General features: G+C 45.3%; 1 protein-coding gene across 3 annotated transcripts; it reads right to left on the bottom strand.

Moving 5' to 3' along the window:
• Positions 1-1396: 1396 nt before the first annotated feature.
• On the bottom strand, positions 1397-18504 carry LOC109573090 (cationic amino acid transporter 3-like). Of its 3 annotated transcripts, XM_070771687.1 has the most exons (14): positions 15188-18504; positions 14253-14400; positions 13373-13579; positions 10204-10601; positions 9246-9404; positions 7457-7634; positions 7141-7253; positions 6753-6975; positions 6447-6586; positions 6250-6352; positions 5863-6059; positions 5500-5663; positions 5111-5219; positions 1397-4939 (listed from the first exon to the last, which is right to left on the bottom strand). In XM_070771687.1, exons 3-14 carry the CDS (start codon positions 13393-13395, stop codon positions 4818-4820), a joined length of 1929 nt encoding a protein of 642 aa, XP_070627788.1. In that variant the 5' UTR covers positions 13396-13579; positions 14253-14400; positions 15188-18504; the 3' UTR covers positions 1397-4817. The 3 variants fall into 3 exon arrangements, with proteins under 3 accessions (XP_070627788.1, XP_070627787.1, XP_019835873.2); XM_070771686.1 differs by having other exon boundaries at positions 13373-14400; XM_019980314.2 differs by lacking the exon at positions 15188-18504 and having other exon boundaries at positions 13373-14561.
• Positions 18505-19636: the final 1132 nt, after the last annotated feature.

Raw genomic sequence — 19636 nt, 5'->3', positions numbered from 1 at the left:
ACACACACACACACACACACACAAACTGAGTTCTCATTTCCTTCTGCTTTCATCTAGAAAACGGGTCTCTCCACGCTCAGGCTGAAGCCAGGCTGACTCCCCTGCACTCTAAGGTTGCAGAGGTCTCTTTGGGAGGATGTGAACTCAGAGCCCAGTCTCCTACAGAAGAGGGTGACCTGAGACTTATTGGATCCTTGGAGCAGAGCCTGGAGCACTGGGTCAGTCAGGGAGGCTGAGGGTAAGTCATGCAGGGCTGGAGCTGAGACATTTCCAAGAACCGAAGCGGGGAGTCCTGAGCACAGAAGATAGTCCTCACCTCTGGGTTGTTGGGGTGGGGATGGGGCCGGGCGGGCGGGGAGCAGTGTTGCTATCAGCTCTTGACACTTATGTGGTTACCCTCAGGAGGAGGTTCTGAGAGGTCTTTTTTTACTCTGGCAAAATACCTATAACATAAAATTGACCGTTTTAACCATTTTTACGTGTCTAGTCGTGTTAAATATATTTGCATTTTGTGTCGTGTTAAGTACATTCGCATTTGGTGCAACCAAACTCCAGGGCTGTTTTCATCTCGCAAAAGTTCAACTCTGTTCCCATTCAACAACAATTCCCCCTTTCTCCTTTCCCAATTCCTGGCAATTACCCTCCTCCTCTCTGTGGCTATGAATAGACACTCCAGATACTTCATTTCAGTTGAATCAGAATATTTGTCATTTCCTGTCAGGTTAATTTAGCTTAGTAAAATGTCCACCAAGTTCTTTCATGTTGTAGCATGCGTTGGAATTCCCTCCCTTTTTAATGATAAATAACACTCCATTATTTGTACCTACCACATTGTCTTATTCATATGTTGGTCAGTGGGCACTTGGGTTGCTTTCATGCTTTGGTTTTGTGAATAATGCTGCTATGAAAATGAGTGTTCAAATATCTCTTCTAGAGTGTGCTTTCAATTCTTTTGGTATTGCCTTGGAAGTAGAGTGAGCTTCCCTGGTGCTCAGACAGTAAAGAATCTGCCTGCAATGTGGGAATACCCAGGTTCGTTCCCTGGGTCAGGAAGATTCCCCAGAGAAGGGAATGGCTACCTTCTCTAGTATTCTTGCCTGGAGAATTCCAGGGACAGAGGAGCCTGGTGGGCTATAGTCCATGGGATTGCAAAGAGTCAGACACGAGTGAGTGACTAACACTTTCTCTTTCAGAAGAAGAATGGCTGGATCATATAGATTTTTGTCTGCTTGTGATGGAGAAATATTCACATACTGAGGTATGAAGTCCTTTTTTTCTTATGGTTCATCTTGAACTGTGTGTGAGCTAAGACAGCCTGTCCAGCTCTCACAGCTCATCTGCTTTAACCATTGCGGTAAAGAGAGTCTGTTTGGAAGATAAGAATGAGTAACTCCCTTTTCATGGCATCCATGTTAACACTCCCTCCAAGATAAGGTTCCCTTCCCAGACACCAGGGTCCTGCTGTCTCGCTGTCTATGTACTAATTCTGTCTCTCTTGAAATCTTGAAGGAATTCACCCTGTCATGTTGATGAGTGAGTTTTGTTTGAATGAGGTGTAAAAGGATGCTGGAAACCATGCTTCAGCAGAGCAATTCCTCAGAGCTCTCTGAGAGGCTGCCTTCCCAACTATAGCCCTCAGTTTGGTTCAAATTAAGTTTTTTTTCTATCCCTATGGTAGGTTCTTTATTGATTGCTCCTGTGGACACAGATTCTTTTGATCATTAAGAACCCTGAAAAGGAGGGGCTGTAAAACCAGGGACCCAACTCTCAATCCTCCTCCCTCCCAGTTTTATTTACATGACTTGGCCTTGCAAAATCTGCTTGTGACCTGAGACACTCAATTGTGGGGAATCCTTAAGCCCAGCTCAGCACCAATTAAGAGTTGTTGTTACATTCATTCACGAAGTCGTATCCAACTCTTTGCAACTCCATGGACTGCAGCATGCCAGGCATCCCTGTCCTTCACTGTCTCCTGGAGTTTGCTCAAAATCCTGTCCATTGAGTTGGTGATGCTGCCTAACCATTTCATCCTCTGCCACCCCTTCCTACTCCTGCCCTCAATCTTTCCCAGCATCAGGGTCTTTTCCATTGAGTCAGTTCTTCGCATCAGGTGGCCAAAGTATTGTAGCTTCAGCTTCAGCATCAGCCCTTCCAATGAATATTCCAATGAATGATTTTCTTTAGGATTGACTGGCTTGAATTTCTTGCTGTCCAAGGGTCTCTCAAGAGTCTTCTCCAGCAACACAGTTCAAAATCACCAAAGTTCAATTCTTTGGTGCTCAGCCTTCTCTATGGTCCAGGTCTCACATTCACACACGACTACCAGAAAAACCACCAAAGCTCATAGATTTAGACATAGCTTATTTCCCATTTCAGTTAGTTTCACAAAATATTTTTTTTCAAGTGAATACTATTCATTCCCCTTGATATCATCTGAAAAATAAAATTTTCTCTGTTTTGGGGCACATAAAATATTACATGTACATGTGATTCTTTTATTATATATCTCATCAAATATAATTGAACATTTTCTGCATTTCAGACACTGTTTCAGCTGCTGGGGAGAAAATGGTGGTCAAAAGTGTTGTGAGTTGAATGCATTTCCTTTTTCTCAAATTCCTCTGTTGAAACCCTAACCCCCAGGACCACAGAATGTGACTGTATTTGGTGAGAGGGCCTTAAAGAGGTAACTAAATTTAAATGAGGTCATTAGAGTTGGCCCTAACCCAATATGACTGATATCTTCATAAGAAGAGGTGATTAGAACACAGCATACAAAGAGACAAAGAGGAGGAGAGATTTAGCAAATAAACATACAAGACACCTAAATGCAACGAATTTCATAGAAACTGTGAACATTTAAAAATATATTTTAATACATATATCTTATATAGATACATATTTTATGCATTTAATTATACGTATCTTACTATGTGCAGATATATTCACATGTACACACATGCTTCACTTTTTACAAATACTGCATGTTCTACAAATTGATTTGTGACCACTGTATTATCAGTTGATATTTACCATATTTTAGAAAAAATATTTTTAAAAATCAAGGTATGTACTTTTTAACAAAATGCTATTGCACACTGAGTAGAGTATAGCATAACATAACTTTTTTAAACATGACTTTTATATGCATGGGGAAACTAAAAAAATTGTGTATGATTTCTTTTATTGCCAATTTTTTTTATTGGGTCATCTGGACCCAACAAGCAATATTCCCAGTGTATACCTGTATGGGTGATCATATTTGATTAATGAATGAATCTCCAATTTGGGTCACATCACTTATTTCATTGGTTGCACTGTGCAGCTTGTGGGATCTTAGTTCCCCCATTTGGGACAGAACCCGCACATCCTGCAGGTGAAAAATGGAGCCCTAATGACTAGACCACCAGGGAATCCCCCATACCATTTAATAGTTATGAAAATGGTGCATTTTCAAAATGCACCATTTTCCTTCCTGGAGAATTACCCACATTCTGGTTTTGGCTGATTGCATTTTCAGTTGAAATGTGAATCTACCCTTTATATCTGCTGTGAGCTGGGAGCTGCTCTAGAGGCTTGATTGTATTCTGATGCAGTTTGTCATCAAGGCTGTGTTCCCGGAAGTGTTCTGTACTGCTTATCACAGCTCACCGGCTAGCATGATTCCCGGGTGTCCCACATCAGTGAGGGAAGACTGACAACCAGATGATGTCAACCTCTTCCATCGAAGTTTCACCTGACAGTTTCAGTCCTCATTAATTTCTAAGCCAGTAATTTCATTAGAACTCGCAAGATAGTGGTATCTCTAATTCTGTTAATCTCTCTTCACTTATTCTTTAATCCATCTGATAATTTTGCTGTTTAGTTTCTTGACTTCCATCCCCCTTTTACTCTACTTCAGTTGTTCATTCCTACCAACAACCTCTATATCATTATCACTGACATCATTAAAGTCCATGACCTCAGTTTTAAGCATTCTGTTCTGCAGCAACCACTTCTCATCTTGTTTCTCCAGGTTCATTTTCCAGCTTTTACTTTCACCCAACTGTAAGCATTCATCAACCAGTTATTCCTCCCCATCCCGTTCCCCTTCCTCTAGCAATGCAGGTGTCCTGGTTGTTTTTTCAATTAAGAACTTTTTCTCATAAACTCTGTGGTGCAACTCTAACGTTCTACCACAGAAGAGTAAAGAGAAATGATCATTTGGACGATGTTACACTACCTCTCAATAAGCTGGGGGAAGAGATTAAAATGAGCATTTCCCTTTATCATTACTCAAGATCCACTTCACCTGTTATTCTCTTTTTCCTAAACTCTACTTGGTTCTGTAATAAGATAGCTGCCCTAGCATTCTTGTGTTACTGTTTGTACAATGTGTTTGTTCCCTTCCTTTTACTTTCAACCTATTTATGTCCTAATGTTTAAAGTATAACCCTGGACAGAAAATATACTTACCTACATTTCCTTCCCAGGTCACAATCTCTGTGTTTTCAGTGGAAATAGACATAAGAAGGTGCTTCTTATACACCCATTAACATTTTAGTATTTTCTCCGGTTGATGGTTATTTTGTTGTACTTTCTTTGTGGAAATTCACCTTGAGGCTCACTTATGAAGCATGTGCTTTTCTGAATATATATTTTGCTTTGAAAAGTTTACTTCAAAATTATTCAACAGTAAAGTCATTTTATCTGCTGGCAATAAGCACATGGTTGTAAATGCATTTCAACTTCAGGCTCCATAGAGGCTCAAAATGTCACTTGAACTGGAAGATACTTCTGAGTCTGGAGGGATGCCACACAGCATCTATGTCCTGTGGTTAAGAAGATTCATCACCAGGGATATTTCCATCAAGCATTTGGGAATTGGAGGCTGGCGGCTGTTGATCATTGTTCTCCCCCAGGCTGTGTCGGATCCCATATCCAAAGTATACAACAGATCCTAGCAGGGAGATGAGACAGTGAGAAGGGAAAGTAGGTGCTTTCTTCACTTATGAAAGCCCAGCAGGTGTCCTACGCCTTCTGTTGCGCCTGACAGTTTAGGGGAGAGGTAGTAGGAAGACACTTGGGTTCAGTCACTCAAGGGGCCTCAGTTTCCAAGAAACTCACTCACCAATCCCCATCCAGAAGCCAAACTGGACCCAGGTCCTAGTGTTCATCTGCATCATCAAGTAAACGTTGACAAAGATGCTCACCAGTGAGAGGATGGGCCAACAAAGGACCTGTGGACAAAGTTAATTCATCCCTGAACACACCCCAGACGTCTGAAAGGGAGGCCCTACTCCACGTGGGCAGGAAGAGTCCAGTTCAACGCAGGCTGTGTGTTCAGTGCCTACTGAGATTGTGTGTGTAAAGCGCTGAGTGTGGATCAGGAAAGGGTCCATTGGTTTTAGCAACTTCCCTTCTGGGAGCAACTCCTGATCCAGCCTACAGCATTTAGATGTCAGAGCAGGCAGCCTTCATTCCTCACCCTGGAGAGCTTGGACACATAAGGTCACTCACCTTGTAGTGAAGAGGAGAGGGGTTCTGGGGCTGCCTCCAGATGATGGTTGTGATGCCAGTGATGGGCAGCAGCAGCACAGCCACTGTTGTGTACACTGAGAGTCCAGAGAATACACGGCTGGTCAACAGGGTCAGGATCAGGCTCAGGACCATCAGCAGGAGAACTGCAAGGGTCAAGGTGGAGGAGAACAGGCTGGACCCAGAAGATAAAGACATCAGGACCTTGGGTCACACCCATCTCAAAACTGCCAACCTCAGGAAGGGCCATTATCTCTCCAAGATTCCTCCTCAACTGCCCAAAACACACTGCCCTCCCCATACTGTCAAATTTAGAATACAGCCAAGAGAAATCCCACTTCTCACCAAGCAGAAAGGCACATCCATAGACAATCCGCCCAGATTTCCGAGTGGGGATGGTGCTGGAAGGGAACCACAGAGTCTTCAGAATCCTTGAATTTTCTGCTTCAGGTACAGATTGTAAAGGTCTTGCTTCCAACTGAGAAATATCTATTTCCTCTTCTGCTGTCTCATTCTGGCTTAAATTCTGTTCTGGTTGATACCTGAATTAGAAATATTAAGGCAGTGTTAATAGTATCCCCTACTCATCCAACATCACCCAGATGATTCCATCTCTTTCCCAAATTAACGATCGTTGGTCATTTTGAAGGCAGTGTGAAGGCAGAAGAGGATCATCTTCACATCAATCCCCACCAGTCAAAGACTTCCAGTCAGCATGTTGTGGGGTCTCACCTGAGGACAAGCACAGAAAAGGCCACCAAGGAGTAAGCGAGCAGGGTCCCAATTGACATGAGGTCCGCAAGATCAGTGAGCTCAAAGAGTAGTGCCATGACAGCTAAAATCAGGGCACAAACAAGGAGGGGGGAGAGAGTGAGATAGTGGAAATATGCAAGTTAAGAAAACTGGTCAAAGAAGTTTTGTTTATTCACCCGCAAGACTTCCAGAAGCTAAGATGGTCCACATGGCGGTTCGTGTGTGGGCATGGATTTGGGCAAGTCTCCTGAAAAGGAGTCCATCCTCTGCCATTGTGTAGATCACACGAAGCATAGGGAACATGGTGCCCAGGAGGCTGGGAGAGAAAGTGGGCACGTGGGAGGAAGGGGAGAAGCATGAGAGACTGGGGTTTCTGCTCCCTAGTCTACATGGGGTAAGCTGTCTTTCCCTTTTGTTTCTCAATCTGAAGCTACAATATCTGATAATCTGATAGAGGATGGAGAAAAAGCTTTGACACTGACCTGAATGAAAGAGCACAGATGGTGATAGCAGCCAGGACATATCTTAGAGGGCCCCACCCAACACTGAGGAAAGCCTGTGGCAGGAAGCTCTCAGGATGAATCTGGTAGTAGGGCACCATGAGGGTGAGTGCTGCTGAGCCACCAACATACACCAAAAAGCAGATGAAGATTGTGATCACGATGCTAATGGGGATGGAATGCTGAGGATTTCTGGCTTCTACTCCTGCGAGATGAGTGGAGCATTAGGTCAGTAAACACACTGGAATGAAAGCACAAAATCCAATTACCTTGCACCTCCAAATGCAGTCTAAACTTCTTCCAACCCCTATGCCCAAGGGCAGCCCAACCTGCCCAGACCCTTGATAAGAAACACAGTGACTACAGTTACCTGTAGTAGCAATGACATCAAAGCCATCAAAGGCATAGACACATGTTGCTATTCCATGGAGAATCCCTTCAATGCCAAAAGGTGTAAACCCTCCAGCACCCAGAGGACCCAAGCTGTGATGAGAGAATGAATGAGGAAGAACATGGGTGAGGTGAGTTCAGCCATCCCTACCTGTATCCTCAGTTAATATCACAACTCCTGGACTCCATGACTCCATCATCGGATTCATCAGCCCTGATATCTGTGGTCCCCACCACGTTCCCAGCTGTGCACATCACACACATAGACATTATTCAGCCAAGAGTACTCTCCTAACCTAGAGGTGTCAGTGGATTCAGATGTGTTCAACGTGTAGTCCTGTTCTGTGAGCTTCCAGTTGTGCAGGTCTCCCTTAATGAAGCCAGAGACGATGATGAAGATGAGAATAGAAAGGTTCAAGCCTGCGAACACTTTGTTAAGCATGACTGATTCATGAAGTCCCAGAACCAGCAGTCCTGTGGAAAGATGGAATATGAAGCATCCAAAATAACTAAATCTGTAGCATACAAAGAAAACTAGTGGTTGTCATAGGCTGGGGTTTATGGGTGGGTGAGAGGCAGACAGTGACTGCTCAGTGGGTACAGGGTTTCCTTCCGTAGTGATGAAGATGTTTGGAGGTGCATGGAGGAGACGGTTGCACAACACTGTGAATGTACTAAGTGTCACTGTATGGTACACTTTCAGATGGCTAATTTCTTACTGTGGCGATCATCTCACAATAAACACATTGACCAACATCACTTTATACATCTTAAAATTATGTAATATTGTATCTCAATTAAGACAAGCTATGACAAACCTAGACAGCACCTTAAAAAGCAGAGACATCACTTTGCCAACAAAGGTCTATATAGTCAAAGTTGAGGTTTTTCCAGTAGTTATGTATAAAAGTACGAGTTGAACCATAAAGAAGCCTAAGCACCAAAGAATTGATGCTTTCAAACTGTGCTGCTGGAGAAGACTCTTGAGAGCTCCCTGGACAGCGATGAGATCAAGCCAGTCAGTCCTAAAGGAAATCAACCCTGAATATTCATTGGAAGGACTGATGTTGAAGCTGAAGCTCCAATAGTTTGGCCACCTGATATAAAGAACCAACTCACTGGAAAAGATGCTAATGCTGGGAAAGACTGAAGGCAGGAGGAGAAGGGGATGACAGAGAATAAGATGGTTGGATGACAGAGAATAAGATGGTTGGATGGCATCATCAACTCAATGGACATGAGTTTCAGCAAACTCGGGGAGATAGTGAAGGACAGGGAAGCCTGGTGTACTGCAGTTCATGGGGTCACAAAGAGTTGGATGCGACTTAGCGACAGAACAACAATAACAATCTCAATTATATCGCAAAAAATCTGGGGGGATATGGTAAAATGGTTAATTTTATTTTGTGTGAATTTCCACTCAAATAAACAAATATCTTCAGTCTCAGTACGGGGAAGAAACTTGTAGGCCTAAAGCAAATGATTATCAGGTGGGGATGATTTTGTCTCTGAAGAGACTCTTGGCAATATCTTGAGGCATTCCGATTGTCATAATTTGGCTGGTGGGCATTGCTGTTATCTAGTAAGTAAAGACTGAGGGTGCTAATCAACAGTTGACAATGATTGAAAAAAAATTCACAATGAATAAGACAGCTCCCTGACATCGAAGAACGATTCTACCCAGAATGTCAGTAGTGCCAAGGGTGAAAAACAATGGTTTGTATCTTGGCTTCTTGTCTCTCTTATCTCAGACAGTTCATTCCAGTCCTACCTGATGTGAAGAGCTAACTCATTTGAAAAGACCCTGATGCTGGGAAAGATTGAGGGCAGGAGGAGAAGGGGATGACAGAGGATGAGATGGTTGGATGGCATCACTGACTCAATGGACATGAGTTTGGGTGAACTCCAGGAGTTGGTGATGGACAGGGAGGCCTGCTGTGCTGCGCTTCATGGGGTTGCAAAGAGTCAGACATGACTGAGTGACTGAACTGAATTATCCCACCATTCTGGAACTCCAAGCTTTCTTTACCCCAACTCCCCCTCCACACCCCACTCTTCCCATTCTATCTCTGAGCCCTGTCTCACCTGTGAGCAGCAGCACCAGGACCAGGGCAAAAAAGTCTGGATGCCTGGCCAGGAAGTAGGGCATATATGGAGAGAAAGTTCCCTGGAACGCCTGAGAGATGTGGTTCCCAATGAGACTGTCAAAGGCGATGCTCCAGGCCCTGGCCTCACTGGCGGTGCCTGCAGCAGCAAGAGAACACTCACTGACAAAGAGAAGCTGAATCTCTATCATGTACCACAGGATGTTCTGGGGGGAAAAAACAGACAAAATACCTAATCTTACAAAGTTCCCTTTTATGGAGTGCAGAGGGTACACCCTTTGCAAGCAGCACTAATGGTGAAGAACTTGCCTGCCAATGCAGGAGACATAAGAGATGCAGGTTCAATTCCTGGGTTGGAGAGATCATCAGTGGTAGGAAATGGCAACCCACTCCAGTGTTCTTGCCTGGAGAATCCCATGGACAGAGGAGCCTGGTGGGCTACAGTCCATGGGATCGCAAAGAGTTGGATGTTCCTCAAGCAACTTTGCACTCAGAGTAGACCCAGATGATTCACAAAACAGGTCAACTATTTAATATGTTAGGAGAAGATTAATATGAGGCCAGAAACTATAACAGGGAAGTGGGACCTAGAGGACCAGGAGATGAGGGTGACAATTTAAGTCGAATTGTAAACAAAAATCCCACAAAGGAAACAGCAGAGCAGAGACTTCAATATGGTGAGGGGAAGGGCCTGGGGGACATGCCTCCTTATCACCCACTCCTTTCAGTTCCTTTTCCTGCTCAGTTCTTGGTTCAGTCATTTAAGGAGAGCAGAGCTGCCCTAACTAGAATACAGTTATAAGGGTTTCCTGCCACAGTTATCCACGTCCCCCCACAAGGTGCATTAATGAAGTTCTCATGAATCAGTGATGACTCCAATACCTGCTCTGAATTTCCTGATCTTAAGCCCCACACCTTCCCCTACCCCACTGTCTCACCAATGACAAAGGACAGGATGAGGTTCCATCCAATGACGAAGGCACACAGTTCTCCCACAGTGACGTAGCTGTAGAGATACGCAGAACCAGAGCGTGGTACCCGGGCCACCAACTCCGCGTAGCACAGCCCGGACAAAAGAGTTGATAGGCCGGCCAGCAAGAAGCAGATGATGATCGCTGGTCCTGCTTCATACACAGCCACTTCTCCAACCACGATGTACACGCCAGCTCCTAGGGTACCGCTCACACCCAGAGCTGTCAGGTCTCTGGTGTTCAGAGAGTGGGCCCTGCCCGTCTCAGACTCCTCCCTGGGCTCCAGCCGCCGCCTACGGATCAGCTTCTGACCAAACTGGTGAACATCCTGACACAACATCCTAGAGAATCGAGGAGGCTCAGATCTGCTGAGAAAACAACACAGCAAGCTGTCAAGAATGTCCACCTACCCTTGGCCCTGGGAGTCCAGTTCCATGGAGTGACAGAGTGATGGGAACAGGTGGTAAGAGGACATATTGAGCAAGTTCTCTATCTCTGAGATGTGGTTCCTTAAACCTAAGTTAATCTTTCAAGATGTTTCAAAGTTACGGAAAGAGTTGCTTGAAGAGAAGCGAGGGGGAGCACTTCTCTTAATGAAGTGTGATTTTATTCCTCCTATCTTCTTTACTGAAAATACACATCCTACTTTCCTGTTATACGCTAAAATGCTTCCGTTATTATTTCTAGTAGATTTACCTATATATTTCAAATAGAATCCTCAACTCTTAATACCTAGAAAAGCTAAAACATAATTATTTCTAAAGTGTTCATTCAAAAACTTTTATCTGATGCCAAGCCAATTTTCTTGCTAACAAATGTTGTAACATAAATTTAGTGACTTTCAGGCAACCCAGTTGCAGTAAAAGTATTATGCTTAATATTGATGACTCTGAAGATATTTTATTCTAAGTTTGTTTTTATATTAACAAACTTAAACTGACTTTAAGGTCAGATATCAGTTTAACACTGAATATTTCCCAGAGTGTGTGAACCTGCATTTAGCTTCATTCTTGTATTTAAAATTATTTGCTTTCTTTTCTTTAAGCCAATTTAATAGCGGTCCTTTACAAATCAGCAACACTATCCAAAAGCAAAGACACATACTGAGACGTACATAAATCCAGACAGAGACCTCACGGTTTCATTTTCTAAACTTAGCCATGAATCAGCTATTACAATAGGAAACTCACTAGTTTGTAAATAACTGTAACAGTAAAATACAATTACTCGTTAAAATAAATATATTTATGTAAAATTTTTATAAAGTTTTAAAATAAGTAATAAGTAAGATTCTTCCACGTTTTATCCTCAGTCTCAGAAATTAGACAAGGCTTGGATAAGTGTTCCTAAGAGCCCTGGTGTCAAGGCATAGGCAGAGAAAATCATGTTCTCCTAGCAAGAGTTGTCCTTTAAGGGTCAGAATTCTGAAAAATAAAAAGTATTTTAAAAGTCAATTTTCTCTAATTACACATGCAAAAAGAACCAGTATTTTTTCTTCAACAGAATTTTTAATCTTAACAAATTTTCTCCAGAGTCCAGAGAATATTGTGGCCACACAATGTTAGAATAACATATCTTCTTTCTTTTCTGTAGTCATAGTTTCATAGGTTAATTTTAGACCAGAGAGTTCTCAAATTGGCCCTGATAACAGGCGGAAAGTGGCTGATAAAATGTTGTACCAGCAAAGACTATTTCTCTGGAAAGAAGGGGGTCTTCTTTTAATCCAAAGAATCTGAAGCAGTAAGGGAACTTGCAGGAGTTGGGGAAGCTTGGTTCCCCCTCCGAGAGCTGGGAAAAATTAGAAGGGGATCATTTAGAATAAATAGGACACTTAATCTCAGTTTATTTTCCCATCCATGGCAATAAAGATTTAATTGTAAGATACTATAATATTATAAGATAGTATAATATTATAATCCAGAGACCCAATATTTTAGGTCATTTTCCATCCCTCAACTTAAATAAAGACCAGCGATCATTAAAGCAAATCTAAGTTTTCTCTTTCTTGGCCCATCTGGCTTAAAAAGGACAATGTCCCAGGTTGAACAACCTGCAACCAAGAACAGCACTCCTAGAAATGAAGTCCAGCCTCCCAGAAACACGACTCGGGGGCCCCTGGGGAGACCCAGACTGCCCTCTGAATTTCCTTCGAATCCTGTGCGTGATGGAATTTTGAGAGTCCTCTACTCTCCCATTGCTCACTGACCAGAAGTCTGTAGTTGACCCAGTCCCTCCCATGAGGGGTTCCCAGTGCGGGGGTGGAGTGGGGGCGGGGGTGGGGGGTTGAGGGAACATTTGAACCAGTGCCAGCGTCACCGGGGAGCCCCTCGAGGAGCGTCCGCTATAGTGGTGAGGTCTGCGTGAACGTGGCCGGCCCAGTAGGCTGTGCCCCTTGCAGTGCATGGCTGTCGCAGCCTGGAGTGGCAGAGAACTGCTGGAGTAACTGGAGTTGGCTACAAGGCAGAAGGCCACGGGGGTCAGGACCTGAGAGCCAAGTGGTGAGAACAGTCTCACAGCGGATTTGTGGACACGGAGTACAGTGGGAGATAAAACAGCAGAAATAGCCTTAGGTCTACCACCCCGTTTGTTTGGCGTCTAAGGTAAAACTGAAGGGGACATAAGGCTTAGGTGAAAAAGAAACCTTGCTTCTCAAGTAAATTAGTAAATTCTAATTAGTAAAATCAAGTCAATTCTTTACTTCTCAAGTAAAGAAAATCACAGGACAAGAAGAATTTGCCTGCTGGTGGGTTGCTTGGGGAGAAAGACATGGAAGACTGATTGTGGGGCCTGCGGGTTGTAATTTTTCTACTCCTGGGAAGTAAAAGTGCAGTGTGTAGCAGGGAGCGATTTGTTGGAGGCAGTGGTAGGTGCCAAGCTAAGATCCCTGCTGCCTTGCTCTCAGTGTTGAAGAGGATGGGCACAGGGCATGCTGGGAGTAGTAGTTCCTGCAGAGCCAGCAAAAGACAGAGAAAGGAGCGAGAAGAACATGACTTGGGCTCCTTCACTGAGCTGACCTGTAGCCCTGCGGATCTTGGAAGGAGAACAAAGCAGAGAGTGAGAGCAAGCAAGTTCTCATGGGAGAGAGAGAAAGACTCAGAGGTCTCCAGCCAGCAGCCTGGGGAGACCTGCAGTTTACCTTGAAATCCTGGGTCTCAGCATCAGACGTTCTCAGATAGAGTCAGGCGTGAGCGGTGGCTTAGTTCTCTGCCCAGGAATTGGACCCAGGTGGCCTGGGGGAAAACCAGGAATCCTAGCCGCTTGTCCACCAGGGGCCAGAGGCTAGAGATAAGATTCCCCTGGCTCTCATCCCCATAGATAGATTCATTTCTCAAGAAGTCAAAAGCTGTGAAAAAAACAAACAAACAAACAAACAAAGAAAAAGTGTACGAAGTAGATTAAAGACACAGCCCAGGAAGCCAGAGGGCACAGAGAAACTGCTTGTTCAGTTCAGACCAAAGTGAGGCAGAATTACACACCTGGAGAGAAGAGATGTGGGCCTTCCCCTGAGGAGGAGGAGCCCCATAAGATGGCAGTTAAGTCATTCACACAGGGCACTTCTTCCAGATTTGTTCACCTTTGGCCAATTGTTTGGTTTCTTTTTCCACACCTGCCCTGCCCTAGGATCCTCCCCAAAACACATGTGCAACTTCTTTCCAGGACGGATTCTAGTCCAGAGCCCTGTGAGGGGGTCCTTGACATCACCTATTATGGGATGGTGCCCCCTTCTTTTTGACCTCCAAGGAGCCTTTCTGGGGATGTGCAGAGTCTCCCAGTCCCAAGGGTAGGAAATATGTGACCTCTTGATCTTTTAATCAAATAGAGTTTAGCCCTGCCCTGATTGTTATCTTAGGTGTCCACAGGAGACAAAGTCCAGCTACTTACTATGTTCTTGTCATTTCCATCTTGAAGTTGCCAACAGGAGGCTGGTTGTAAATGTCTAGCCAAGTGCCCACCTGCCTCCTTCCTCAGGAAATGTAAACAGGAGTCTAATTGTGAATGCCCAGCCTGGAGCTTACCTAGATCCTGCTTCAGTGCAGTATGGGGCTCCTGGGTGTTATTTCTGTCCCCTGTTTCTTGTAGGCAGACTCCAGTCTCCACGACCTTCCCTGAGTTCCAAAGTGCAGTTTCAAGCAGTTGCTAATCACGGAGCTTCCGAGAAACCACCTGAGACAAAATTAAAGGGGCCAAAGCAATTTCCTTGTCTAACAATGTTCTATGTACAAGAAGAGACCTTGAAAAAGTAAGGTTGCAGTTACTAGCTGCCAGCAGACATTGTTCTGTGAATGGATGTGGCATCCTAGTCTGATGCAACTCAGAAAACTCATTTTTGGACTTGTCTGAGATCACAGCCAGCGTCACCTAGCTATTTCCTCAGATGTCTGCACCGCAGCGACTTCATTTTGACTTTTAACTGTAGTTTTCTCCCCAGTAGCCAAAGCAGGTGTCACCATTAGTGATGTCAGTGTTTGTCTACGTATGCAAAGATGGAAGAATCAGGGCTCATAAGATCTTCTCCTGACTTGTGGACACAGTGCAGGAAGGAGAGGGTGGGACAAATTGATAGAGTAGCACTGAAATATATGCGCTGTATGTGCTAAGTCACTTCAGTCGTGTCCAACTCTTTGTGACCCCGTGGACTGCAGCCCTCCAGGCTCCTCTGTCCTTGGGATGCTCCAGGCAAGAATACTGGAGTGGGTTGTCATTCTCTTCTCCAGGGGATCTTCCTGACCCAGAGATGGAACCCGGATCTCCTGCATTGCAGGCAGATCCTTTACCATCTGAGCCACCAGGGAAGCCCCCAATCATATACATTACCACATGCAAAATAGACAGTTAATGGGAAGTTGCTGCGTAACACAGGGAGCTCAACCCGGCGCTCTGTGACAACCTAGAGGGGTGGGATGGGGGGTGGGTGAGAGGGAGGTTCAAGAGGGAGGGGACACATGTATACCTATGGCTGGTTCACGTTGTTGTACGGCAGAAACCAACAGAACATTGTAAAGAAACAATCTTCTGATTGAAAATAAATTTTAAAAAGTCTTCTGAAAGTGTCTAACTCCCTGACGGCCTGTTCTGCCAGTTTTCCCAGTGCACAGACTGCTTCATTCCTTATCTCTGCCCTAAACTCCTCTCAGCGGGTGTTGAAAGTCAGCAGCTGCAGCAGCTCCTGATTTAATCCTTGTAGAGGTAGATGGCAAGTGCCAGTTTCCAGTCGGCAGGGCTCCTGTATGGTCATAAATTCAACAACGGTTTGGGAGGCAATTCATGACCATTGGGAGGCAATTCATGACCATTATGGTCCAGGAAAATAGGTCCAGGAAAATACTCTCTCTTGTTGCTTCTCCCAACATTTAGAGTTACATGGTTACCGGCACTGATCTCATATGAAACTACACATCATCAGTTTATCAGAGGCCAGTAGTGGAAGAAACAACAATTTTGCGAAACAGGAGAAACACAAATAACAAAGCTGGCAGAATTCGTAAGATCATAAGTAAGAATTAAGCCGAGAACTTCCATTAGATGTGGCCCAGGTAGATTTCAGGTCGTCTGACTCAGTCCATTCTGTATCAGTCCTTATCTCTCAGAGAAATTATTTATTGGCACCGTCCATAAGGCACCAGCCCTCTCATTGTTCTCCGAGCTGTGTCGGATCCCGTATTGAAAATGTGGAGTGTTCTGATGAGCCATGGGACTGTCAGACTTCTCTATGGGCTCCAGCGGCCGCCCATGACCAGCTTCTGAACAAACTGGTGAACATACGGATGCAGCATCCTAGACACAGCTGAGGAGGGTACGATCTGCTGAGAAAGCGAGACACAAAGTCCTCAGGAATGTCACCCTAAACAACACAGTCCTACCGTGGAGACCAGGAAACTCTACTCACTATCCTGCGATAAACCATAGGAAAAGAATATGAAAAAGAAGGACTTCCCTGGTGGGCCAGGAGCTAAGACTCTATGCTCCAAATCAAGGGGCCCAGGTCCCATCCTGGGTCAGAGAACTAGATTCCATACACCACAACTAAGCGTTGGCTCAGACAAATAAATATTTTTTAAAATATGAAAACTGTATACAGAACTGAATCACTTTGCTGTACAGCTGAAATTAACACAACATTAGACATCAACTTTACTTCAATAAAAGAAAAAAAAAAAAAGAATATCCATCCGCCCTTGGCCTTGGGAGTCCAATTCCATGAAGCAATGGAACGAGGGGAAGCGGGTGATATAAGGACACATTGGGCGAGTTGTCCGTCTCTGAACTTTGGTTTCTTCACACATAAACAACACTTTTAACATATTTCAAAGTTACTGGGAGACTTACTTGAAGCGATGTGAGGAGGAGGAGAACACATCTCCCCAAAATGTCCTACTTTGGATATGGGTTGTTTTGAGCTGAAGGCGATTCAGACCCAGCGGACTCAGGAGAAGTTCTCTGTCTCTCCTTTAACTGCTCAAAATAATTATATTAGGGGACCTACGCCAGGAAGAGAGCTATTACCAGAGAACAGCTTTTAATCTCAAAAGGACTTGCCTGCCTGGAGGAGCAAGCAGCTGTTCCCTGACCTCCTGTAAGTTGTTTTCCTCCCCGTTGAGGCCTCAGATCCCTACCTCCTTATCCTTAGCTCAGGGGAGCGTCTGAGCCTCAATTGCCAAACTGTCTCTGAGCCTAGGGGCTTCCCTGGTGGCAGTCAGTAAAGAACCCGCCTGCAATGCAGGAGACCGGTGTTTGATACCTGGGTGAGGAAGATCCCCTCAGTATTCTTGCCTGGAGAATCCCATGGACAGAGGAACCTGGAGAGTTAGAGTCCACAGGGTCGAAAAGAGTCGGACACTACTGCAGCAAGTTAGCATGCAGGCCCTGATCCTAGTTGCAGCGTGCAGACTGTTTGTGGCAGGCTCCCTGTGGGCTTCCCTTCAGTGGTGGCCTGCGGGATCCAGGCCCTGTGAGCTCAGGAGCTGCGGGCATGTAGGACCTTAGTTCCCAGACCAAGGATCTTGAACCTGCCTCCCCTGCATTGGCAGGCAGATTCTTTAGCACTGAGCCGCCTGGGAAGCTCTCTGTGTATTTTACCACCATTTAAAAAAAAGTACTGCCCATGATAAATAATAAAACTTGGGCATAGCAAACCCAGAAGTGACTGAATGTAAGTCATCATGCGTTTATTCTTTACACATACCTAAATCTGGGTGTTCAAGTCCCTTACAGTTACCCCAATATCTGCAGAAAAGGAAGAACCCATAGATTCGAAGGGCCCAGAGTAAAAAGAGATTGAAATCATAAAACCTATTCTAGGGCATGATCACCAACCCTACATCATAAACCTTATATAAGGGTGATCTCTAATATTATATGAACAACAGTAAAAATTGTCTTAGAGCCTCAAGGCACTGATCCAATCTCGCCCCACCCTTCCTTACACACACACACATACACACACACACACACACACACACACACACACACACACACACAGCGCAGACACCAGCTCCTGCTTTCATCTGTAAAACGGGTTTCTCCACCCTCAGGCTGGAGCTACTATGACCCCTTGCACTCTGGGGTTGCAGAGGTCTCCTTGGGACGATGCAAACTCAGCGCCCAGTCTCCCACAGAAGAGGGTGACCCGAGACTTACTGGATCCTTGGAGCAGAGCCTGGAGCACTGGGTCAGTCAGGGAGGCTGGAGCTGGGACATCTCCAAGAACCCAAGCCGGGAGTCCTGAGCGCAGAAGACGGTCCTCACCCCTGGGTTGTTGGGGTGGGGGTGGGCTGGGAAACACCTGCAGTGTTGTTATCAGCCCTTGACTCTTCTGCGGTTACCCCCAGGGGGTGGTTCGGAGATGGTGTTTATTATAGTAAATTACACATAATGTATAATTTAGCATTTTAACCATTTTAAGTGTCCAATTCAGAAGTGTTAAGAACATTCACATTTTGGGCAACCAAACTCCAGAACTTTTTTTCATCTTGCAAAACCAAAACTGTACACATTCAACAAAAATTCCCCCTTTCTCCTCCACAGTTGTTGGCAATCACCACTCTACTTCCTGTCTCTATCGCTCTGACCACTGTAGGTACTCCAGGGGAGTCATTCAATATATTTCATTTTCTATCAGGCTTGTTTCACCTAGTAAAATGTCCACAGGTTCATCCATGTTGTAGCTTATTGGAAACAGGTTATATTCTTTTTGTGATGGCGTGTTTCTTTAACGTTTCATGCTTTTTTGTAGTTTTCCATTGGCGCTCTCTCATTTGAAGTAGCAGACATCTTTGCTGGTTACCTTCAGCTGGGGTATTCTTTTAACGATGGCGGTGTATTATCTGGATCTTTCTCTTCCTATCCCTACACCTACTCCACTTTTCTTGCTCCGTCTTGTGGGAGAACTCTTAGCTTTTCTGTCTCTCTGTTCTGACAACCCACCAGGCTGCCTCCTGGAAAGCTGTGTCTGGATTTCCAGAAGGTGGCGCTAGGGCTCCAGTTTGCGGGCGCCCTCGCCCAGAGCTGGGGCGGGGCGGGGCGGGGGTGGGGGTGGGGTGGAGGGGGCGGTTGTCTGAGCCCGCTCCTTGTCTCCCCCGGCTCCCCTGGGGGCTGCAGGGGGAGAGTCCCACAAGGAGCCCCTGGAGAGCGGGGGGAAGTGTGGGTCAAGCACTCGGGGCACTGAGGGTGCCTGTGGACGCAGGAGGTAGATTCCCGGCTGTGGTGCTCAAGGAGGCATGTGTTTGGGTTCCCTGTTGAGAGCAATCCCTTTCACGCCCTTTGAAATGTTGATCGGCCTCTTTGCCAGTAGCCTTCCTCTCCTTCCTCATGGAGGTCCCCTCTCAGCACTGTGGAGGCTGCTGTAGAGACACAGATGTCGCCAGCAGTGTCCTCAGAACTAGGCTAACTGGACACTCACTGGGCTCTTTCCTTTTCTGTGATGGGAGATCAGCCCCGTGAGATGTTTCCTTGTGTGTGTGTGTGTGTGTGTGTTTGGGGGGTTGTGGGGCGGTGGTTCTGCTACTTTTTCTTTGATCCTTTTTTGGAGTGCCAGTCTCTTCCCTAGTGAAGGCTGACCTTCCGCGAATTTTCTGTTTTGTTACTGTTCTCCAGGTTACGCCTCCACCCCCAGAGGGGTCCGGGCAGGTTCCCTGGCTCTGCAGGTTCTGCAGCCCATAGTGAGGTCTGCCAGCCTGTGACCCAGATGCACAGACAGACAAGACTCCCCCAGGGCTCTTTGGGCACATGGAGCTAAGTCCCACCACAGTCACAGAGGTACTTTTCCAACCCAATCCAGAAAATGGGCAGAAGACCTAAACAGACATTTCTCCAAAGAAGACACACAGATGGCCAACAAACACATGAAAAAAAAGATGCTCAACATCGCTCATTATCAGAGAAATGCAAATCAAAACTACAA

The sequence above is a fragment of the Bos indicus genome, chromosome 18 (genome assembly GCF_029378745.1).
Source record: "Bos indicus isolate NIAB-ARS_2022 breed Sahiwal x Tharparkar chromosome 18, NIAB-ARS_B.indTharparkar_mat_pri_1.0, whole genome shotgun sequence".
In the NCBI taxonomy this organism is placed as follows: domain Eukaryota; kingdom Metazoa; phylum Chordata; class Mammalia; order Artiodactyla; family Bovidae; genus Bos; species Bos indicus.
This window is presented reverse-complemented; position numbering and strand designations above follow the sequence as displayed.